The 24,245-nt window shown below is 53.9% G+C and overlaps 1 protein-coding gene across 3 annotated transcripts; it reads right to left on the minus strand.

The window, feature by feature from the left end:
* Positions 1-1,815: 1,815 nt before the first annotated feature.
* Positions 1,816-23,147, minus strand: LOC115651385 (integrin alpha-X-like). Of its 3 annotated transcripts, none has more exons than XM_030562308.1 (31): positions 23,099-23,147; positions 18,086-18,196; positions 17,716-17,830; positions 17,468-17,571; positions 17,114-17,178; positions 16,088-16,202; positions 15,802-15,932; positions 15,398-15,543; positions 14,856-15,009; positions 12,768-12,918; positions 12,321-12,394; positions 11,822-11,951; positions 11,518-11,666; positions 10,473-10,613; positions 9,975-10,181; positions 9,540-9,670; positions 8,796-8,953; positions 8,301-8,455; positions 8,022-8,153; positions 6,841-6,914; positions 6,524-6,665; positions 6,159-6,272; positions 5,572-5,651; positions 5,343-5,426; positions 5,017-5,095; positions 4,673-4,780; positions 4,357-4,440; positions 4,067-4,180; positions 2,638-2,730; positions 2,276-2,386; positions 1,816-2,077 (listed from the first exon to the last, which is right to left on the minus strand). In XM_030562308.1, the coding sequence occupies exons 1-31, from the start codon at positions 23,130-23,132 to the stop codon at positions 1,976-1,978; spliced, it is 3,588 nt and encodes a 1,195-aa protein (XP_030418168.1). In that variant the 5' UTR covers positions 23,133-23,147; the 3' UTR covers positions 1,816-1,975. The 3 variants fall into 3 exon arrangements, with proteins under 3 accessions (XP_030418168.1, XP_030418170.1, XP_030418169.1); XM_030562310.1 differs by lacking the exon at positions 23,099-23,147 and adding an exon at positions 18,526-18,595; XM_030562309.1 differs by lacking the exon at positions 23,099-23,147 and adding an exon at positions 18,365-18,515.
* Positions 23,148-24,245: the final 1,098 nt, after the last annotated feature.

The raw sequence follows: 24,245 nt of genomic DNA on the forward strand, positions 1-24,245 counted from the left end.
TTGCTAGCTAGTAAGTCTGCTACTGTGAAATCTGATAGCTGTATATGTGTTAATATCACTTTTCACAGCAGACTTACTCAGTCCCGGCAAGCTAGGGGACAAATTAAGCCCTAGATGGGGAAGTGGAGGGGGGGCAGGGAGGATGCGGGGGCTGGGTGGAGGGCTGAAGCAAGCAGCGGCGGTCGGGGCAATGGTGAGGGGTGCGCCCGTGGCTGGAGCCTGGGGTCTGGCTGCGCAGCTGGGAGCTGGAGTGGAGTCAGAGGCAACGTGGGGGGGGGGTGAGCCCAGGGCCAGAGCTCTTTAGAACGTGAGATTTTCTCCTAACACTGCAATCAAGTCACCTCTCAATCTTCCTTTCGATAAGACGACCAAACTGATCACTAGCTGCCATCACTTTCTGCTAGAGCTTGCAGCTCCTAAGAACTGACCTCACACAGCTCGGGGTCCATATCAACCTCTCATTCTCTCTAGCCACAGAACTTGGCCTCTTCACCTCATGTGACATGGAGTTCCACAGGGTAAATTTGCTGGGGAGGCAATTTATTTTGTCCTTTTCAATCAGGGTGAAGGGACTTACTCCCCACACCAGCCCTGAGCGGGTTGAATTAGGCTAGGCAGACCTAATTAAGCGGCAAACAGGGGAGAGATTTAGGCTATGAGGCGGTTGCTAATTGGATGCAAGCTCATTTGTGAGGGACCAGGGCAGGGTTTACATCAAGCCAAGAGAGTGGTACCAGAGAGAGGGCTGCAGGGTGAGTTGTGGCAGGGAAGGGAGAGGAAAGGAAGGGCAGGAATCCATGAGACCTAGGAGAGAGGGAGCTGACTAGGATGAGGGGAGTGGTCCAGGGGTGAGAGCAGTGAGGTTAGGGAAGATGCAGACCTTGACTGCTTGGTAAAGGGCCCTGGGGTGGAACCCAGAGAAGAGGGCAGGTCTGGGTTCCCCTGCCGGGGGTACTGCCAGGAGGGGCCAGCTAGTAGGCTGTCTGGGTCATGGCAGGAGGGACAGGGTCAGGGCAGAGGGTGTGAGGACAGTTGAGTGTGGTTTCTCTGGAGAGATTTGGAAAGTATCCCACCCCAGCAGAGGAACCCGCCTAGGGAGCTGGCCAGAGGGGCAAGTCATGAAGAGGTAGCAGCCAGCGAGAGAGGGGCCACAGACTGATAGTTCCAGAGAGTAACAGGATGCAACCACTGGAAGGGGCGTCGGCCAGGCAGAGGTAATCCCCAGAGTGGCCAGGAGGAGGCATCGTCAGGCGGCGAGCAGAGCGCCCCGTGACAATGAGTTGTGCAAATGATTTCATCCCCTCGCATGGCCTGAAAGCCTGGCCCGGAACCACATCCCATCCCCCTTTCCTGCCCACAAATGCACACGCTGTATTTGGAGACGGTTTGAAATGACCCGAGAACTCAGGCAAGGCAGGCAAACGACTCCGAGAACTTGGCTTTATTAGATGTTACCCAGCAGCAGCTCGAGGCCCTAACTGAGACGGGGACCCTGGTGCTGCACAGAGCCCAGCTGAGAGCAAGGGGCCCCATGACTCTGGGAGCGCCACCTTCACAGTGAGAGTCAAGCCGTGCGCCAAACGGCTCCCAGTATAAATAGAAAATGGCAGGATAGTTATCCCCAGGTTACAAGTGGGGAAACTGAGGTGGAGAAATACTCAGCCCCTCCCACTCTAATGTACTAGACCTCACTCCCCTCTTGCTGCTGGGAGAGAACCCAGGAGTCCTGGCTCCCATCCCCCTGCTCTAACCCCACTCACCTCCTACTGCTGGGAGAGAACCCAGAAGTCCTGCTTCCTGCTCCCCCCCCCCCGCCGTAACCCATTAGACCCCACTCCCCTCCCACCACTGGGGATAGAATCCAGGAATCCTGGTCCCAGCCCCCCATGGATGCTCTGAAGGGATGTTCCAAGTCCAGATTGCCACGTTGGTGTGTGGATCTGGAGCAGCCCATGGGGAGGGGATGTGGGTGGGGCTATTGTTTGGGGGCATCGGGGGGAGAGGACGCATCGCTCTGGGCTGGCTCGGCCCCATCACCCTCCATCCTCTGCTTGTACTGGCGCTTGAAGAAGCCGAACTGGAAGGAGACAGAGGGGAGAGACGGTGAGAGCCAGCCAGAGACAGAAACAGATGGACTCAAGCCTGGTGGGGGGATGGGGTGTGGAACCCCTCAAAGTAAATACCCTCTCCCCTCCCCCACCAGCTGGCAAAGCCACAGGCCCCACGCCCAGGATGATGGGCTGTGGGGGAGGGTTTAGAGCCCTGCCCCACTCACCTTGTAGAGGGCTGCAGTGATGAGAGCCAGCAGGACTAGGCCCCCTACGCTGCTGCCCACGATGATGGGCAGGTAGTTATAGACCTCGGAGCGCTCCACCACCGTCTGCACCTGCGGGAGAGGAGCTGTGAGATGGGGACCCAGGTGTCCTAGCATCCAGCCACGCCCATTGTATCCACTTGGTCTCACTCCCCACCAGAGCCAGGGAGAGAACACAGGAGTCCTGGCACCATCCACCATCCTCTTCTAACCCACTGGACCTCAGTCTCCCCCCAGAGCAGGGACAGGACCCAGGTGTCCTGGTTCCCAGCTCTAACCACTGGCCAATGATCTCTCTATCCCGGTCGCAGACACTCTGGTACCTGGCGCTGGACGAATCCCTCCTTCTGGGTGTATTTCTTCTCCTCGTATTCAATCCGGGCCTCGCTCACCAGACTCACTTTCTGCTGCTGAGTCTGGAACAGAGAAGCATCAGAGGGGTAGTCGTGTTAGTCTGGATCTGTAAAAAGCGACAAAGAGTCCTGTGGCACCTTATAGACTAACAGACGTATTGGAGCATGAGCTTTCGTGGGTGAATACCCACTTGTGTCCATTCACCCTTTTACGTAGGGATTGTCCAGTTTGGCCGATGTACATAGCGGAGGGGCATTGCTGGCACATGATGGTGTACCCAGAAGTCTTCTGCTGCAAGACATGCCCAAGAAAGAAACTAACAGAACTCCACTGGCCACCACCTACAGTCCTCAGCTAAAACCTCTCCAAAGCATCATCAAGGATCTACAAACCATCCTGGACAATGATCCCTCGCTTTCACAGGCCTTGGGAGGCAGGCCAGTCCTCACCCACAGACAACCCACCAATCTTAAGCATATTCTCACCAGCAACCACACACCGCACCATAGTAACTCTAACTCAGGAACCAATCCATGCAACAAACCTCGATGCCAACTCTGCCCACATATTTACACCAGTGACACCATCACAGGACCTAACCAGATTAGCCACATCATCACCGGTTCATTCACCTGCACGTCCACCAATGTAATATACACCACCATGTGCCAGCAATGCCCCCTGCTATGTACATCGGCCAAACTGGACAGTCTCTACGGAAAAGGATAAGTGGACACAAGTCAGATATTAGGAATGGCAATATACAAAAACCTGTAGGAGAACACTTCAACCTCCCTGGCCACACTATAGCAGACCTTAAGGTGGCCATCCTGCAGCAAAAAAACTTCAGGACCAGACTTCAAAGAGAAACTGTTGAGCTTCAGTTCATCTGCAAATTTGACACCATCAGCTCAGGATTAAACAAAGACTGTGACTGGCTAGCCAACTACAAAAGCAGTTTCTCCTCCCTTGGCGTTCACACCTCAACTGCTAGAAGAGGGTCTCACCCTCCCTGATTGAACTGACCTCGTTATCTTCAGCCTGATTCCTGCTTGCATATATATACCTGCCCCTGGAAATTTCCACTACATGCATCCGACAAAGTGGGTATTCACGCACGAAAGCTCATGCTCCAAAATGTCTGTTAGTCTATAAGGTGCCAGAAGACTCTTTGTAGCTTAGAAGAGAGAAATTTACCATCCCTGACCAGAAATGACACAAACCAGCCTGGAACGTCATCCCAGAGGGACCCAGAGCAATTTACAGGCTGTTCACACTAGGGCAATACCTTGCCCAGCACTGAGATGCAGCCACCTCTGGGGAGGGGATGAAGAGTTGTTCACAGGGGGGCAGGGGGATCTCTCATCTGGTGCCAGGAGGCAGAGGCAGCTATCATACCTGGGAGACCCACTGGAAGCTGATGTTCCCTTTGATCACAAACTCCAGTGGCTGCTGCATTTCCAGGGAGGCGATTCTGCACCGGATCTTCTTACAGGTGGCCACGGAGCAGTCCTGGGGGTGGAAGGATATCGCTGGGTGAGGCAGCGGGTGTGTAGGAGCCCAGCATGACCATGAGGCTCTGGGTCTGTTTATAGCAGGGGTCCCTCACCCAGCCCAGCCCCCCACTTGCTGTCTGTGTTAGTGAGGAGGGGAAGGGGCTGCTGGGATCCACACCAGCCTGTACTCACCAGCAGGGGGCGCTCGCTCATCTGCTTCACAAAGTCCTTCGAACCAGGCGTTTCAGCCTCACTGTTGCACTGGGCCAGCTGGGGCTGGGGAGGGAGAGACACGGTGTAAATGGGGGCGGGATGGGGACATGGGGCCTTTCCCCTCTGGAGGGCACCAGCACCAATCTGGCCCTAGGACAGGGGACTGGCTGGTTTAGGGGGTGGGGACATGGTGTGTTTCCCCTGTAAGCAGCCTGTCCCAGCAGGGGGCGCTGTAGGGCAGAGCAGGAATCACTGGGCCCATCACACACACACAAGGGCAGGGAGAGGCAGGTACCTTGGAGGGGACGACCTCAGAGGCGTCCCACACCCGGACCCCGCTCAGCTCCACGGGGAACTGGAACGTGACCGAGATGGGGACGCTTCGCTGCCGCAGGTTCTTGACCTGAAAGAAACAGACTCTCCATAGGGCACTGCAGGAAGAGAACCCAGGAGCTCTGATCCCCAGCCCCCGCTCTAACCCTCAGAGCCCACTTCCCTGCCAGATCTGGGGATAGAACCCAGGAGTCCTGGGTCCCTGCCCACCCATCCGTGCTTTAATCCACTAGATCCCATTCAACCAGTTTTACTCCCCCCCTCTTGTCCCATCTCCCCCCTCACACTCTGCACCGCCGGCCTCACCTCGTACCGATGTGTCACTGGCACACTTGTCCCTGCCTCCTTGGAGGAGAAGTTGACGTACTTGGTCGACTCCTCAAGGCTGGGGGAGGAAAACGATGGAAAGAATGAGAGAGACGGGAGTGTGATGGATGGGGCTGGAGAGTGGTGCTGGGGTGTCATGTCCAGAAGGGGGCGCTGTGCTACAGGGAAGGGCTCAGTAGGGGGCGCTGACCCCTTGCAATCAGTGCTGGCACCTATGACCCCGTGCGGCGCTACAGGGCGCTGTGCTGCAGGGAACAGGGGACCCAGCAGGGGGCGCTCTCCCCTCCATCTCCACACTGACCTACCTGGTGAGGATGATGAAGATGCCGTACTTGACTGGCAGCTCCGCCCGGTGAATCATGCGCTCAGTGATGGGGCCTCCATTGTCACTGGGGGGAGGGGAGGGCAAAGGGGAGAGATGTGAGACGACGCAGGCAGATAATTGTGCAGGGAGGCTGTACCACAGGCCTCTGCATTGTCCTGCCCCCTACCACTGCCGCCACCCTGCCCGCTGGTCCTGCAGAGCCCCCTCACCTGCTGGCATTGGCCATGATCTGCAGCCTGTCCCCCAGGTCGGCCTCAGAGGAGACGTCGAAGGTGGCGATGAAGATGGCCTGGAAAACAGAGGGGGATGAGACTCAGGGCCTGGGGAACTGCCAGAGACTGCGGGGGCAGGGGCAGGACACCTCTAAGGATCAGGATGACAAAGGCCCAGTGGTGCCACGCTGGGTCTGAGGGGACGGGCGTGGGGGCAGCCATGACAATGACACTGGCTCCTTCCCCTTTGTCTTTTACTGAGCCACATTCACCTCCCCCCTTCGCCCCCCGAGTCACTTCTTTTAAGGACTCCAAAGGGGAAGGGAACAGCCCCTCCCCTCTCTGCCCCAATGAGGCCTGATTTCCAGACCCCTAGATCTGGCCTTTGGTTTGCAGCCCCGGCAGGGCCTGACCCCAGCCCTGGAGTGACCTCAGGGCTCTGTTAGCACTGACTCGCCGGGCTCCCCGGGCGCTTTCCCCAGCACGTCTCTTGTCAAGGGCTGGGCTGACCCCAGGGAACTGCCCCTCTCTGACCACAGCTGGGCTCACCCCTGGGGAGTTCACAGGCCAGGACCCGTCCCTACCTCAGCCCCGCTCCAGAAGATGGGATGGTTGACGTGGCAGGTGCTGTTTCTCTGAGTCTGCTCCTTGGAGCCCACGGCCGAGCTGCACTTAACGGCCACGGCCCTCCTGTTAGACTGAGCACAGGGGACCAGCCAGTGAGAGATGGGGCCACAGACCCCCCTGCTGGGCCCCCACCTGCCCCCTGCAGCACAGTGCCCCCTGCCAAGCCCCCTGCCTGCCCCCTGCAGCACAGCACCCCCTGCCGAGCCCTTTGCCTGCCCCCTGCAGCACAGTGCCCCCTGCTTTCTGCACCAGCTGATCTCTCACATCCATTCCCTGTGTCCTGCCCCGCATGTCTGCAGTGCCTGGGGGGACTGGATGGTACCTGGAGCAGCAGGACCCGGCGGTAGGACAGCGTGGCTGGGTAGAAGAACTGCACCGTGGTGCTGTAGGAATTCTCACCACGGTTCCGGATGGAGACGGTGGTGTTGAGTTCAGGGGTGACCCCCACCACCAGGGTGCTCAAGCTAAGGGGGAGAGAAAGGGGTGAGCTTCCTCAGGGCAGTGTCTTAACAGCTCTGTGAGCTTCTTATAATGGGTCCCACTCAGAAGCCATATGGAAATCTGGTATGATATGAGGCCTGATGGAGTAAATGGGCCCCACCATGGAGTGTGGGGGAGGAGGCAGAGGGGGTGACTTACCCTGAGAAATTGAAGGAAATTTGTAGTTCATCAGTGCAGACTTTGTCACTGCCGCAGTCCTTCTCAAACGGGAGCTAGGGAGAGATCCGGGAATGAGGGGGAGGGAATCAGGGAGCATGGTGGGTGTGAGGGAATTGGAGCAAAACTCAGTCAACACTGGCATTCACCCTACAATCTTAATTGTTACCACCACTACCAGTACAGTCTGAACTAACACCATCACCATGATATACCATCACACTAGCAATAACTGCCCCCAACACTGTTCCTGGCACCACTGCATTCACAGCCTCAACCACCACCTGACCCAATATTGATTTGACAGTCTCACCAACAGTGTAGCTGCACCACCCTCTGCCAACACCATGAAGCGCACAACCAACTCTGCCATCACCACCACAACCAATAAAGTGTTAAGCAACACTGTTACCAGCATCATAACCACTACCATCTCAGCCAACACTGTAAACACCATTACAATCTCATCAACCACCACTAATAATGTAGTCTGAAACAACACTGTTACCAACAAGGCACACTCTGCAATCACAACCGATGCTGTCAGCAACACCTCTATAGTCTCAACCACAACCACAATTAGTATCAACACAATCTGAACCAACATTGGCACAATAACTCACCCACTCTACCTAAGACTACACTTCTGCCAACATTACAGTCTAAACCGCAACCACCTACCAGTACAGTCCTAACAGTGTAACTTACAACACAGCCACAACATCCTCAATCAACACTCACCGACACCACTACAATCTCCCCACCACCACAAATATATTCTGTACCAACATCAGCATCAACAACACAGCCACTACAACCCTGCCTCACACAGTCACCAAGATCAGTCTGAATCCAGCAATGTCAAACACAACAAAACCACTATAACCCCACCTCACACTGCCATCACAACCACTACAGTCCAGTTTAAACCAATGTTATGAACACAATCACTACAACCTCAGCCAACAACTTCACCAAGATCACCACAGTCTGAATCAACAATGTCACCAACAACACAACCTCTAAAACCTCACACACACTATAATCGTACTCATTAAGAGCAAGCATTGATACAGTCTGCACAGGTACTGTATCCAAAGGCACACACACTAAAACTTCTGCAGACAGTCACAAGCACCATTGCCTGGCCCCAGAGGCCTTACCGAGCCTACAGACACTAGTGCGGAGTCCTCACTCAGGATGGGTCTGAGGCGACCGGCAGCAGCGATGGGCTCCCCGGTCAGGGTGTAGTTGAGGCGCAGGGTGATGGGGGTCAGTGTGTCCTCAGGGCAGAGCTGGGGAGACACAGAGACACTTAGGGACCCATGAGCAAAGGTGGAATCTATAGAGAGGTTTGTTCTCTGGGTGATTTGGGAGCAAGGGGTAGGGTTGGAGGGGCAGACACAGCAGGAGTGGAAGGAGTTAGGACCCCTCACACTCACAGGTAACTTTATCTGATGCTTCTCACATTTCTTCTCAATGCCGAGCCGCAGCTCCCTGCTCAGGACGGGGCCGGTGGAGTCGAAGGCGGCTCGGATCTTCGTCCGCCCGGGGTCCAGGGACAGGCTGTACTGGATGTTGCTGGAGATCCCATTGCCTACCACAGAGGAGAAATGAGGGTCAGAGAGACATGAGAGCAGGATCATTAATAGGATACAGAATATGGGGCCTTTCCCCTCTAGGGGGCACCAGCTCCAATCCAGCCATAGGGCAGAGGGACTGGCTGGCTCAGGGGGTGGAAATGGATTATGGGTTTTTTCCCCTCTAGGGGGCACTGTCTCTAATCCAGTTCTAGGAGCGGGCACTGGCTGGCTCGGGGGGGTGGGGAATGAGACATGGGGCCTTTCCCCCTAGAGGGTGCTGGTTCCAATCCAACCCCAGGGTAGGGGACTGGCTGGCTCAGGGGAGAGGGGAGCAGGGCGTGAGTTTGGTCTGACCTAGGCTGTCCATGGTGCTCTTAGTGACGGTGAAGCAGACCTCTGCCCTGCTGGCCTCCGTGTTGAGCTGCTCCTGCTCCTGGCAGTTAAAGGCCGAGGTGGGGATGGTTGAGGGCTGAAAGCTGATGGAGACCCTGACTCTGAGCACTGGCCGGGACCTGCCATGGGAGGAACAGAACCATCACCCAGCTGCTCCCTGCAATGGGGCCAAGACCCCTCCCTCCCCAGAGCCTCCCACCAGCCTGGGTGTGCTTACAGCACCCCAAGAAGATGAGTTATGGACAGGAGCGGCAACAGAGTTTCTGAGGCCCTCGGCAGAATTCGGGGGGCAGCATTTTGTGCACTCCCCACGGGGCGCGCGGGGGCTTACGGTTCCACTCCCATCGTGCCGCCGAAGAAGGGCCCTCTGCAGAAAATGCCCCAGGCGACAGCGGCGTTCATTGAGCTGCTCAATTGCCTGCTGCTGTTTTTCGCAGCACATCAGCAGAAGGTCCTTCTTTGCCGCCCCCCCGCATCCTGGCACCCTAGGCGACCACCTAGAGTCACCTAATGGAAGCGCCTGCCCTGGTTATGGACATGCAGCTCTGCTAGAGGAGATGCTGGGGGGCAGAGAAGGGACCAGCAGAGCTGTCATTGTGCCATTCTCCAGCAGGGGGCAGCACACACACATACTCCCAAACCCCCATGTACTGTCGCTGTCTGTGACTGCCACATGGAGCAGTGCAACAACACAGAGTAACTCACTTCAGCAGGAGGATCTGCCCTTGTGCTCCCACCGCAATGTCTGGGAGTCCATCCCCCGTCAGGTCTGTCCCGCCACTGACGGCCTGGCCGAAGTAGTGCAGCCTGCTGGGAAACAGCGACCCCTCTATGCGCTGTGGGGCAGAGAGAGCAGTAAGGGGTGGGGAAGGGGCGGCTGTGCTGTATAATGGGCAGTAGGGGGCAGCAGAGGGTGGGGGTGGGGAAGGGGTGGCTGTGCTGTATAATGGGCACTAGGGGGCAGCAGAGGGTGGGGGTGGGGAAGGGGCGGCTGTGCTGTATAATGGGCACTAGGGGGCAGTGGAGGGTGAGGGGTGGGGACGCAGTAGCTACAGGCTAATAGGCACTAGGGGGCAGTGGGGCCCCATGATGTCTCTTTCAGGATCTGTGATGACCCCTCCATGCAGGAGCGGGGCTCACCTGTCTGTACTGGGGACTGAAGCCTCCCTTTCCCCCATGGAAAATGTACAAGGCTCCACGATTGTTGTTCTCCATTGGGGCCCCGATGGCCACATCCGTCTGTCCGTCCCCGCTGATGTCCCCGATTTCAGACATGCTGGCCCCAAAGCGCCCAAATGCCTGCTCCGTCTGTCCTTGCAGTGTCTCGGTGCAGATCAGTGTCATCCTCTGCATGCCCCATCCAAAGAGACATGTGGGGAAAGCCAGCATGAGAGTGCCCCCTACTGACCCCCTTTCCCTCTCTCTGCTGCACAGCGCCCCTTGGTGCCACTCTGGGGCATTGGAGCCAGCACTGACTGGCAGGGAAGAGCGTCCTCTCATGATCCCCCCACCCTGCTCCCTGGAGCACTGTGCCTACTACTGTCATGCTAATTGTCCCAACATCACAACCCCATGGCAGTCCAGACAAAGAACCACCCCAGGCCATCCGTCTTCCCCCGGCTCCATCCTCTTTCTTACCAGCCAGTTAATGGGGCAGTTATAGACCCGTCCTCCATTCAGACGTGTATAGTACATGGGGGCTCCAATTAGAACCAGGTCTGTGTTCCCATCTCTGTCGAGGTCCACAGCGCACAGTGTACCCCCAAAATATGAGCCAACCTGGAGAGGCAGATAAATCGCCCCTTGAATTTAGTCATATCCTCCTTCTTCTCCCACTGGGACCCTTCTCACCTTATAGGACTAAGGATTCAGTCCCAATACTCATTCCATTCTTAGACTCTCCCTCCCGCTGCACAGCAGGTGGCGCTATCGCTGTAAGTGTTCTTGAATATTTAAGCAGTTAGATCTTGGAGAGATGCTGAATGCTAGTTGTGGTGCAATTCTTTTTAGAGGTTGTGCTAGCATGAGTAAAGTTTATTCACTGACTGAGCCACTGTTATAAATTCTGTTCAGCTGGAACGTATAGACAGATCTTGGAGAAATTCACTTTGTTAGTGACCCTTTTCAGACACTGTTAATTTCACTAGCAACGTTTTTTTTCCTTGCCCGAGTCTCTCTGGCCCAGATCCACAAAGCTGTTTATGTGCCTAACCCCCAGACGTAGGTGACACTGTGATCCACAAAACCTCTGACTGGCTGCTGCTAACCCCTTTAGGTGCCTAACCTGACTTGGTGTCTAAATTTTTTGCAGTAGAAGCTTTTTATGTTGCTGCCTCAAGGACAGGGCATTGTACACTGTTGTCTTAGAGTGACCATTTCACACAGGGGACAGAGAGTGGGGGGGAGGTGGATGGGGCAGGAGTCCTGGGGGGGCCATCAGGGAACAGGGGGTTGGATAGGGCAGGAGTCCCCGGGGGGTGGATAGGGAGTGGGGGCCGGGCCACCACCCCCTCCTCTAACCGCCCCTCCATACAATTTCCAAAACCCGATGTGGCCCTCAGGCCAAAAAGTTTGCCCGCCCCTGATCCAAACACAAATATTATACAATGTCAAAATCTTACAGGCTTCCTCCAGCCCTCTCTCTCACCCCCACACTCCGTATTACCAGTAACACTCCCCATACCTGTTCTCCTGACAGCTCCGATCTGGGTGTCCATTCCCTGCCCTTGGTATCTTGGCTGAACAGGATGACTTTGCCGGTGTGTTGATAGCGAGGGGCCCCGACCACGTAGCTGCTCTGCCCATTGGCTGTGATGACCTGAGACGAATAACCTCAAAGGAAGAGAGAGACATGGGGAGGTGAGATGGGAAACAGCCGTACAACAGTGCTGCACAGAACTTTCCCAGAACTGAGATGCAGCCACCTCTGGGGTGGGGTGCGAGGGCTGTTGAAACGGGTAAGGGAAGGTCTGTGTGTTTGTTCTTACCGAGGTAAGCATCATTCATGTCAGTGGAGGTTCTGGATACATTGATGAAGCTCGGCTTCCCGCCACTCCCGTACAGGTATATCCCACCGGACCAGGCATAGGCTCCCACCGCTCCCAGCACAGGTCCGTCCTAAACCGACCCACATGGCAAAGGGGACTGATTACAGGAAACAGACAGCGCAGAATGTAATTACTAGACGAGGCCAGAACCTGCAGCACAGCGCCCCCTAGCAACGTGCTGGGACACTGGGGTCAGTGCTGACGGCCAGGGGACTGAGCACCCCCTACTGGGCCTCTACTGGCCCCAGCTGCAGCATAGAGCCCCCCTAGTCCCCACCCTGGGTGGGAGGGGAGGGTGCCCCCTGCACTGCTCTGGGTTAGTAAAGAGTTGTCTCCCCTGCAAGCACTAGGCCAACCAGCTCGTTCTTAGCTTGAAAGCGCTGCCAGGGCCCCAGCGCACGGCAGCGTGGGACATGCCCCAGGGCCAGGCGTCACTCACAGGGGACAGCAGGGAGCTGAAGCCTTCCTGAGACATCTCCAGCTGGAAGGAGCTGCCGCTCTGGGACTGGGTGCCTGGGGGCAGAGACAGACAGACAGACACGGGAGAGCCCATCACAGACGGTAAAGGCCCCATGTCCCACGCCCTGAGCCAGCCCTTCTCCCCACCTCGAGGCTGGACTGGACCCAGCGTCCCCTAGAGAGAAGGCCCCGTATCCCATTCCTCAACCCCTTGAGCCAGCCAGTCCCCTGCCCGGGGACCCCAGATGAGAAAGGCATCAGGGGCATTTAGGGAGATAGATTAATGGATACATGTTGGATGGGGAAAGAGAAACTATTTGGGGCCTATGTGAGCTCTAGTTTCCGAGCTGCTCCCCATCCCATCTCGCCTTTGAAAACCCATTTCTAGAGCCCCAGGGCCATGCAGCCCCTCCCCCAGCTCTGGTACCTTCAATGGCAAAGATTTTCTCCTGCAGCTGGCTCTGGATGCTCTGGAGGGCGTCGAAATTGTCCACTCGGAAGACGTGCTCGTTGCTGGGCTTAGAGGCGATCTCCTGGAGCTCCTCTTGGGCAGCAGCGCTGGAGAAGGCCTCGCCGACCTTAATGGAGTAGAGGGAGGTACAGGGGAGGCCAGGGCATCAAGGTCACTCACAGCCGAGAGCCCTGGACCAACATCCACCCACCCCGAGCCCTGCTGGGCTCTTGAGAGGCAGGGCTCAGCCAGCGCTATGTGCCACTCTGGTGAGTAGGGGCGGGGGGGGTGTCGCTGGAGCAGCCTGGCACAGTGACGTGTCACTGTGACGTGAGGAGAGGTGTCTTCGTGCCTGGAGTTATGGAGCCTGCCTCATTTCCGCACCGAGTTGTGTCAGTTGTATCAGCAGTGGGGACAGGGGTCTCCTTGCCATGGGGATTGTCAGTGCTCTGGGCCCTGTACGACTCAATCTCCAGGGTGTAGTGAGGGGTGAGTGCTGCACTGTCTCTGGGCTACGCCTCAGGGCCAGTGGTGAAGGGCTTGGACCACCGTGGTGGTCTGGGCGGGTTGTGTGCAGTCAGTTCAGCGGTGGAGTCAGGCACCTCCCGGTCGCTGGGCCCGACAGAAGCAGCAGACAAAGGTCAAACAAGATCCAATGGCTGGAAGTGGAATTTACACCCATTCGGTTGGGAAAGATGGTGTCTGGTTTAACCAAGAGGGGAAATAACCATTGGAACAGCTCACCACAGGCCGTGGTGGATTCTCCATCTCTGACAATTTTTATCTCAGGACTGGCTAGTTTTGTAAGAGATCTGCTCTGGTTCCAGCAGGGATTATTTTGGGCAGTTCTCTGGCCTGTGCTACACAGGAGCTCAGACTAGATGATTGCAAAATTCCCTTCTGGCCTGGGCACCTATGACTCTAAACCCGAGTGTTGCCTTGGCAAAGGGAAGGTGATGGGCCGGGCCCCCTAGTGCTCATGTGCTCTGTGCCCAGAGCTCTGAAGCATCTGTAAGGGCCTGTGTATGTTCCTGGGGTGCTGGGGTGTGGCTCAAAGAGGGCAGAGTTAAGGTTGTGAGCGTGTTTGTCTTAACTGTATTTCATGGATTTCAGAGGCCTAAGTGCAGCCGCTCTCCACGTTCGGGAAGGGCAGGAAGCAGCCCTGGGAAACCTTAACTCTCCACTAAGGAAGTTGATGGAATAACCCAGCTTCTATTATCCACACTCAGTTCCATTGTTCAGGAGACACAATTACATTTTCCTTTACTGTCTTTCATCGGCCGTCTGTTTAATCAACGCTGATTCCTTTGCCCCACCTCTCATGCAAATTCAGAGCATTCATGTGGCTTTTAGAGCACTTTCAGATATGGTTCTTCAGCTGGAAATTTTGATCTCGGGGCAAAAAAATCCAAAAGGAGACACTGCAGAATGCAAGGAACATTAGCCAATAATAGGGATCAAACCCACAGGGCCCAGGACCAATTCACAGTGAATGGCAACCTGCTGTCACCTTGAGCCCTGCATCTGGATGCTCATTTCAATCTCTTTGGCTCAGCAGTTTGGCGTGTGCCATTCTAGGCATCCAGTGTCTAAGATTAATAATCTTTTGCACACGTCTTCCCCAGAGGGGCAGTGGATGCCGTGCACTAGCAGAGATAAACCTCAAGTGACTGAGATCCGTTTGGGGAAGTTCAGAGCCCCTTGTTGAGTTTCTGGTGTGTGCAAAAAAGAACTGATGACTTTGCTGTTTAACGGGGGGCTGTATGTCAGGAATCCCTTGTTCAAGTGACCCTACATTTGGACCACTAACCCTAACCCGCGTCCCCATGAGGCATAACACATTTCAAAAACAATCTGAGTCAGCACGTGGACCGTAGGGCAGTCAGAAAACCTGACCTGTAACTAGAAAGCTCTGTTCAACCTGAACAACAGAGAAGCTCCAGCTCTCCTACAATGTCACACATCAACCCAGTTACAACCCCAGGTCAGTTCTTTTCCCTCATCTGATGGGAACGTGAACATGGGCTCAGATCCCGACTAGTTCTCCACACAGCCGTGGCTCACCCCAATTGCGTAGCGGATGATTCCAGCTCTCTGAGCCTCAGGGATGGCATCTGAATAAGAAAGCGGGTCTTCAGATTTCTCCCCATCTGTGATCACAATGAGAATCTTGGTGGCCTCATCCCGAGCGCCTCTCCCAGAGATGAATAGCTCCTGCCTGGAAAAGTGGGGGGTGGGGAATTCATAGGAGGGTTATTGATATGTAACAACACCCAGTGCTCATCCACTGCTTTGACATTGCAGATCTCAAAGTCCTTTACAAAGGAGGTCACTGTCATGTCCCCATTTTACTGACAGGGAAACTGAGCCACAGGGTGGGGATATGACTTACTTGAAGTCACACAGCAACAGAGGGTCAGAGCTGGCAATAGAATTCTTGTGTCCTGTCTCCAAGTCCCTCCTCCCCCTGCTTTAAGGTACTAGTGCCCACTCCCCTCCCACAGCTGGGGATAGACCCCAGGAGTCCTGAGTCCCTGCCCCTTAGCTCCCATGTCCTTGCAGTCCATTCCCTGTGGAGTCAGCACGGGGAGGAGGGCAATACCTACACCACTTTCTGGATGGCGCTGGCCGTGTGCGTCACTCCCCTGAGCTGTAAGACCGACTTGAGGAGGCTATCGGGGTCGCTGCTCTCCCTGTACTGTGAGAAGTCGAAGTGCTCTGTAAATCTGTGCGAGTACTGCATGAGGGCGAACTGCAGGAGACAGGGGAGAAGAGAGGAAAACAACCCCAAGGGTGGAGGGTAAGAAAAGCAGGAATCAGACTCAGTTAACGGCTGAGGCAAGCGACCAGGATGTAGCTGGTTCTGCAGGAATTTTTTCCTGGCTTTGGATGCAAAATCCATTGCTGCTCCCTGCAACACTGTGCCCCCTAGTGCCGCACTGGGGCATTGGGATCAGCACTGACTGTGGGGGGCAGGGTACATAGTCAGGGTTCAGTCTCTGTCTGTTACCTGCGTGTCGATGCTGCGGAAACGCTTCATGATCTCAGAGAGAAACTTCTTCATCTTTTCAAAGTCCACACGTTGGATGCTGCTCGAGCCGTCGATGAGGAGCGCTATGTCTGTGGCACCTCTGGGGCACTCTGAGAGGCACAGGAAAGAAACTCAACTCAACTCCACCAACATGGAGAAAACTCAGTGGAAAGAGATAGGTCAGATCAAAGGGCCCACATAGCCCAATTTTTCCCGCCCCCGTGGGTGGCTCCTTGGTGCCGCTCCCAGGGCTGCCCCTCCTCACCTGCCAGGGTGTCTGGGATGCGCTGGAGCTGCCGGAGGCTCTGGTCCAGGAGGAAGCAGTAGCCCTTGATGTACATGTTCTCCCCGCAGGCCTGGTGCACCGTGGGGCCGCACGCCTGGGGCACGAGAGAGGGACGGGCTTAGTAGGTGCCCCCTGAGGAGAGCGCTGGGGGTGAGGGGAGTCTGCTCCCCTCATGGATATGCAGGGAAAGGCCCTGCCAGGGCAGGGATCCCCATGGGGCAAACAGGATCCCAGGACCCAGCACCTGTCTCCCAGAGAGAGGACAGGGGGACATCACCTAGTTACCACGCTCCCTGCTATAGCCATGCCCAGTCACTGTCCTCAGAGTGACATCACCCAATTACCCCGACCTTTCACAATGTCATCGCACAGTCATTGTCCCCATACGCAATGTCACCCAGTTACCCCCATCCCTCACAACATCACGTCTCAGTCACTATCTCCATGGCAATGTTATCCTCCTCCCTGCTGTTTCAGTGCAGTGTTTTGGGTCCCACCATCTCCCAGACAAACATCACACCCTCTCCAAAGTCACACTGTTGTTATCTAATTACCATCTTCTGCACAAGGCCATGGCCCAGTCATTCTAGTGGTTAGCACCAGCCTACACACGCATTGTCAATCATCCCTCCATGTATTCCATGGTGACATCATCCGGTGATCACCCTCTACTTGCCATCAGCGCACAGAGCTCTTGTTGTGGGAAGATCACCCACTCCTGTGATATCAGCCCATCCCCCCCGCCGGTGTCACCCAGCCGTGAGCCTCCTGGTGACAGCAGCTCACAGACATTCAGGTCCTGTGGTAACATCACCCACCTGGCGTGTGGTGGGTGTACAGTCGGTCAAGCCCTACGGTGTCACGGTGCTGACATTTCATCCCGCTCCCATTGCTGGGGGGTGGAGAATCCCATGGAATTCTGGGGGATGGGGCAGAGACTCACCCAACCCCCTGGGTACAACCCACAGACTGAGCCACTTCCCCATCCCAAGGGGTGGTACCCACCAGAAGATTGGAGCCCTGGGCAGCCAGAGACAAACCGAGGGACATGTTCACGGCATCAGGGGGCCCTGAGAGGAGAAACATGCCAACACCAGGGTGAGAAATCTTGTCATTGTATGTTTAGTCCAGCACATCTCTGAGTCATTTCACACCCCCTCTCCCTCATGCACCCTCCTGCCCCCTCATGGGGAAGTGATGGCAAATTGTTGCATGGAAATGAGAACCCAGGAGTCCTGATTCCCAGCCTCCCCTGCTAGACCCTACTCCACTCCCAGACCTGGGGATGGAACGCAGGCATCTTAGCTCCCAGACCCCTTGTGCTAACCCACTGGACCCCACAGCACAGGGTGCCCCTACTCTGGATGGGGATCTCCTGGCAATGTTTGGAGCCTGGGTCACACTTGTAGACTTTGCCAGTTTCATTCACATCTCCTATCTGCAGCGGGGCCCCAACGAGCAGCCTGTGGGGAGAGAGCAGAGAGTTACTTAGGGGACACCCCATCACCCCTGTGTAGTGGGGCCCAGGCAGCGCAGCCAGATGGGCCCCTCAGAGGTGGATATAAGGTACGTAACTGTAGGTCCCTGAGCCTACGCTCAGCCCTTACCCTCCGGCGCTGGCATTCCCGAACTGCACCACGCTCTGTCCGAACCCCCTGGCTGCCTCCTGGAAGGTGACAGGTCCTTCCACATCCACGCTGAATCCACAGCTTGGGGCCAGCACTGCAGGGATCAAACAGCCACGTTAGTTTTCCCCATTGAGAAGGGGCCACTGGTGGGGGCTGAGGGGCAAGCCCCTCCTGGCTGCGGGATTGATTCCGAGCCCTCCGCTGTATCCCCACTCCTCTCCCAGATCTGGGGACAGAACCCAGGTGTCCTGAGAGCCCAGCTGCTTCCATTCCCCTTCCTGAAGGTTAGGCAATGAGCAGGTGTATGCAGGGCCCCAGTTTTCCCCCATCTCACTGGCTGGCAACTCACCTGTGCCCAGGTAAATGAGCAGACGCAAGGGGTGCATCCTGGAAAGCTGGAGGTGGGTTGACTGCTGGGAGCGGTGTCCCGGGAGGTTTGTGGGCACTTCGGAGGAGACAGCTGAGTGCAGAGGAAAGAGAATCGATATTGATGCCTTGCGAAGGGAGAGAGAGATCCGCCCTGGTGAGGGGACAGGACTCACACACAAGTGTCCAGAACACAGACACACACACACACAGACACACAAAAAACACAACACAACTCTTGAATTTATCTCTGCCTTTTTACCCTTTGGTAGCCATTGTATAGCTTGGTGTATCAACAAAGAATAATTGAATTGAGCCAGTTGTATCTCAGCACTGGGTGGGGGATCCCTGTGCCCCCTCCCAGAGGCAGCTGCATTTCAGTGCTGGCTGAAGGATCTCTGTATAAACAGCCCTTGTGCATACCCTAGAAACAGCTGCATCTCAGCACTGGGCAGAGGGTCCCTGTATAAATGCACAGCCTGGAACGTGCTTTGTTGACAGGCATGAGGATATGAAAGAGCCGAATCCTCTTTTCATAAAACTCCATCTGTGGTTTTACTACATCCCTTTCTCCCTTGCTGTGCTGATTTGGCTCTGGGGACAGTGGGGTGCATGAGGCCCAGGCTGGGTTCCAGATTATAATAGGGGATGTTATAAAGCAGGATGACTCACTAAATTCTGAACTCTCTGCATTCCCATGTCTATTTCTACATTTCTCACTCTGGCCGCCTCTGCACTAGATCTTTTGCCTTAAAATTGCCACCTGCTGCTACTACCTCTGGGGTGCGGCATGAGGTCTGTTTATACAGGGATCCTTGCCTGGCACTGAGATGCAGCCACCTCTGGGGCGAGGTGTGGGGGCTGTTCATACAGGGATTTATCATCTAGAACTGAGATCTCCAGCTGTTTCATAGGGATCCCTCACCTGGTGCTGAGATGCAACCACCTCTGGAGTGGGGTAGAGGGGCTGTTTATACAGGGACCCCATGCCTGGTACTGAGATGCAGCTACCTCTGAGGTGAGGCTTGGCAGGAGCGGACACTGTTTCTAGTAGAAACAGAGTTTATATCTGGTACCCCTTTTGTAGCAGCCTCAATTTCTCTCCCCGTTGGTCTCTATCTCTCACCAGCTCTTGCTCGTTTCTTACAAACACCGGGGGCTAATCTCTATATTTAAACTTCCTTTTCCTCTGCCCTCGAGAAAGGCAGACCTGGTGCATGTATGCGGCCATTTCCAAACCCTGGATGCTGCACGTCTGCAGCATTGCGGTTGTGGTCGTGGCACTTCCCTCCCCTTTGTGCTCTCTGACCAAAGCTGTTTGTGATGATAAAAGAAAACATAAGCAGCTGCCCGTCTCAGACAAAGGGCAGCTGAGCGGGACATGCAAAGGGCTCTGCAAAGTGCAGATGAGCTAGAGAAAGTGAGTGACATTGGTTAGGCCTCATCGGGAGTACTGTGTCCAGTTTTGGGACCCACACTACAAGAAGCATGTGGAAAAATTGGAAAGTCCATTAGAGGGCAACAAAAATGATTAGGGGTCTGGAAGACATGACTTATGAGCAGAGGCTGAGAGAACTGGGATTGTTTAGTCTGCAGAAGAGAAGAATGAGGGGGGATTTGATAGCTGCTTTCAACTACCTGAAAGGGGGTCCCAAAGAGAATGGATCTAGACTGTTCTCAGTGGTACCAGATGAGAGAACAAGGAGAAATGGTCTCAAGTTGCAGTGGGGGAGGTTTAGGTTGGATATTAGGAAACACTATTTCACTAGGAGGGTGGTAAAGCACTGGAATGGGTTACCTAGGGAGGTGGTGGAATCTTCTTCCTTAGAGGTTTTTAAGGTCAGGCTTGACAAAGCCCTGGCTGGGACGATTTAGTTGGGGGTTGGTCCTGCTTTGAGTAAGGGATTGGACTAGATACCTCCTGAGGTCCCTTCCAACCCTGATAGTCTATGATTCTATGAAAGGTCAGAGGGTTACGAGACTGAGTAGAACTGTGTGTTAGCCGAACTCCAGCAATTAATGACTAGAGCGGAGAGGGGACATAGTTTTGCAAATCTCATGAAAGTTGCATCCGTGGCCCCATGATCATCGTGTCTGAACAGCTCACAACGTCTCCCATAGTTACCCTAACACACCCACTGACTAAAATTATGCTGTCATTGAAAAAGAGATCCATGCCATTGTCTGGGCTGTCAGGCAACTTAAACTGTTGTTGTCAGTAGCTACCGCTGTAGTGTTCTGCTCTTGTTCGATGATGATAACAGTCAGCTGTGTGCGTGTTCCCTCTGCGCAGGTAGCTGACACAGCAAACCCCAAGAGAGCCCCCAAAGACCACAGACTCTAGTAAGGTACGAAGGAACCCGAGCCAGGTTTATTGTCAAACGAAGCAGAGTAATAGTTTCCTATAGACTCTACAGGACATACTATGAATATGTGCCTCCGGCAATGGACACAGCTCAGTGGCGGGACTTCCCATTGCCTCCTAGGCTGCCCAAAGATGCGCACTCCGGGACCTACTTTTATACAGTTACAGGGCAGATTATTCATCCCTACTGACGTATTGAGGTACAGCCTCTTGGCTCATTAGGGTGCTGTCTCTCCTTGGATCATGTTGTTTCAGACAAACAGATCTATCCACCATGCTGTCCTGTCTTTAAGATGCACTTGCCTGTTCCTTGTTATGTCTGTGAAGTGTCCTGATGTCATCTGGGCACAAGTTCCTCTTCTTGCTACCTCTGTGAGTGAGGCCTGCCTCTGGCTCACAGCCCAGCTTTTGCTTAGCAATGCCTGGAAGTACTTTGGTTCAGGCTTCAGACCTCAGACTAGGCCTCTGACACAAGAGTTTATGTTTCAGGGCCTCATCTTACTACAACTGTATTTGTGTAACAAAAAAAAATCACTTTATTAAGAGATCTTGCTCTTCTGAGATCTCAACACCTGGAAGACCATCTGGCAGAGAAAGACTGAACTAGGGAGATTGGTCTGAGAAGTCTTCTGAGTTGGCCTTTGGGAGAGTGGATTCCCTTTAATGAGCCATTAGCAGGTCTTGCTACTCTGGTTGTGAGTGTTCCCAACCTCACAATATATTTCAGTAACACAGGCATAGTCAAAACTTCATAACTTCCCATACAATAATAGCACATATAATCCAACAGGATATTCATGTTCAACAATGATAAAATGATATCTCACAAGGAATCCTTTGTAGGAAACATATCTTAATTATATGACAGTGGTGAATGGGCGGGTGGATGCTTCTCTGAGGTACAAAGTGTCCCAGGATCTCACTAAATTGGGTGACTGGGCAACAAAGTGGCAGATGAAATTCAAAGTAGATAAGTGCAAAGTAATGCACAATGGAAAACATAATCCCAACTGTGCATACAAAATGATGGGATCTAAATTAGCTGTCATCACTCAAGAAAGATCTTGATGTCATCATGGAAATTTTTCTGAAAACATCCACTCAGTGTGCAGTGGCAGTCAAAAAAGCTAACAGAATGTTAGGAACCATTCAGAAAGAGAGAGAGAATAAAAAGAAAATATCATAATATTATATAAATACATGGTACACCGGCACCTTGAACTCTGCATACAGTTCTGGTCACCCCATTTCAAAAAAGATGAGTTAGAATTGGAAAAGGTATAGAGAAGGGCAACAAAAACTATTAGGGGGAGGAAACAGCTTCCATTTGAGGAGAATTTTAAAAGACTGGGACTGTTCAGCTTAGAAAAGAAACAAGGAAGGGGGGATATGCTAGAGGTCTATAAAATCATGAATGGTGTAGAGAAAGCAAATGGGGAAGTGTTATTTACTCCTTCACATAACACAAGAACCAGGGGTCAGCTGATGAAATGAATAAGCAGCAGGTTTAAAACAAACATAAGGAAGTATTTCTTCACACGACACACAGTCAACCTGTGGAACTCCTTGCGAGGGGATGTTGTGAAGGCCAAAAGTATAACTGGGTTCAGAAAAGAATTAAATAAGTTCATGGACTGGAAAAGGGCAAATGTAGTGCCAGTCTATACAAAAGGGAAGTAAGGACAACCCTGGGAATTACAGACCAGTCAGCTTAACTTCAGTACTCAGAAAGATAATGGAGCAAATAATTAAACAATCAATTTGCAGACATCTAGAAGATAATAAGGTGATAAGTAAAAGTCAGCATGGATTTGTCAAGAACAAATCATGTCAAACCAGCCCAAGAGCTTTCTTTGACAGGGTAACAAGCCTTGTGGATGGGGGGAAGCAGTAGATGTGGTATATCTTGACTTTAGTAAGACTTTTGATATTGTCTCGCCTGACCATCTCATAAACAAACTAGGGAAATACAGCCTAGATGGAACAACTATAAGGTGGGTGCAAAACTGATTGGAAAACCGTTCCCATTCTTCCACTGTACTCTGTGCGGATTTAGGCCTCAGATGGAGTATTGTGTCCACTTCTGGGCACCACATTTCAGAAAAGATGTGGACAAATTGGCGAAAGTCCAGAGAAGAGGAACAAAAATGATTAAAGGTTTAGAGCAGGGGCTCTCAAACTGGGGGTCGGGACTCCTCAGGGGATCACAAGGTTATTACATGGGGGGTTGTGAGCTGCCAGTCTCTGGCCCTCAAGCAGGATGGAACAGTCAATAGTCTGGGAGCCCTGGCCCTCAGGCAAGGCAGGGAACCAAAATGTCTAAGGTCTCTGGCCCTCAGGCAAGGCAGAGCAGTAATCAGTCTAAGAGCTTTGACATCCTGGCTCTGCCCGATAGTCAGATAAATGCAGGCCTCCTGGCTTAAAGTTGAGAGATGGCCACCCAGTGGTGGGGTTCCCAGCAGGGCGATAGGGGGACCTGGGCCCACCCTACTCCATCGGGTCCCAGCCCAGGGCACTGACAGTGGTGGAGTGTTCTGCTACTGGGTCAGCAGGGAATCCAGCCACAATATGCTGACCTGGATTCAGGCAGCAATGCAGCCGGACTACAGTCAGCTGGCCCTGGGCTACTACCTCCCCTCCGGGTGTAAATGGATCCCGGGGTCATCCTCCATCTCACTGGGGTATACGGCCAATGGTAGTCCCAGCAGCTCCTCAGTGGCTGGCAGCTCAGACAAGTCCTCGATGCAACAGAAGTCCTCCTCAGTGCGGGAGACGTATCTGTCTCCCTCAGGAGCTCCAGCCCAAATGAGCTGCAGGGCCTGACTTTTGTACTTCTTGTGCCACCCCCATGCTTCCGGCAGGGTGGGAGTGGTCTTCCTGGCTCTGTCCACTAGGGAGCAGATGGTGGTTCCTCCTTGTAAATCTTAGAGGGAGACCATGTTCCCTTGCTATACGATGATTCTATGCAGGATAAGTCCATCGATGGCTATTAGCCAAGATGGTCATAGATGCTACCCCATGCTCTGGATGTCCCTAAGCCTCTAACTGCCTGATGCTGGGACTGGATGACTAGGGATGGATCACTTGATAATAGCCCTGTTCTGTTCATTCCCTAGGAAGAATCTGGCATCGGCCACTGCTGGAAGCCAGGACACTGGGCTAGGTGCACCATGGGTCTGACCCAGTATGTCCGTTCTTCTGTTCTTATATTGTTTAGTCCATGTTAAAAAAAAAATAAACATACAGCTGTTTTGTTGAAAAGCGCTAGCGCCCCCAACCTTTGGAGCAGGGGGTTGCAAAATGGAAGGTGAGGTGGCCCTTGTATCTTTTGCCATTCCCATGAAAATCCACCTACATGCGGCCCAGTTATAAGCATCGACTGCATTTATGTCTGTTCAGTCTCTGTACTTCCCATCTGTAGTTCTAATCTGTCTGTGGTCTCTCTCCCAGCCACTCTAGCTGCATGTGGATCAATGGACTGGGATTCCTGAGACCTGCATTCTATTTCGGGCTCCTGCTGCATCACCTTGGGCAAATCACGTCCCCACTCTGTGCCTCAGTTCCTTCTCTGTCTTGTGCCAGGCAATGTTTCTCACTAGGTGTGGGTGCAGCACCCAGCACAGGGGGAACGCCAGACCTTATAGTCAGATGAACGAGAAGAATCTTGGTTGATCAACACTAAATGCTCTGTCAGCTGAGCTGAATTTTCCACACACACACCTGGGGAGCGGGCTGAGGACCCTCAAACATCCAAGACACTCAAGTCTCTCCCAGTTGA

The sequence above is a fragment of the Gopherus evgoodei genome, chromosome 4, assembly GCF_007399415.2.
Source record: "Gopherus evgoodei ecotype Sinaloan lineage chromosome 4, rGopEvg1_v1.p, whole genome shotgun sequence".
In the NCBI taxonomy this organism is placed as follows: Eukaryota; Metazoa; Chordata; order Testudines; family Testudinidae; genus Gopherus; species Gopherus evgoodei.

Bases quoted from the DNA above. Each gene is read 5' to 3' on its own strand.
- LOC115651385 (XM_030562308.1), bottom strand. From the start codon at position 23,132: ATGACCCCGGGATCCATTTACACCCGGAGGGGAG. The intron at 5,096-5,342 runs GTAGGTCAGTGT...TTCCTCCCCCAG, and splicing joins ATCTTCATCATCCTCACCAG to CCTTGAGGAGTCGACCAAGT. The intron at 2,387-2,637 runs GTACCAGAGTGT...CCTCTCCCGCAG, and splicing joins AGGGATTCGTCCAGCGCCAG to GTGCAGACGGTGGTGGAGCG.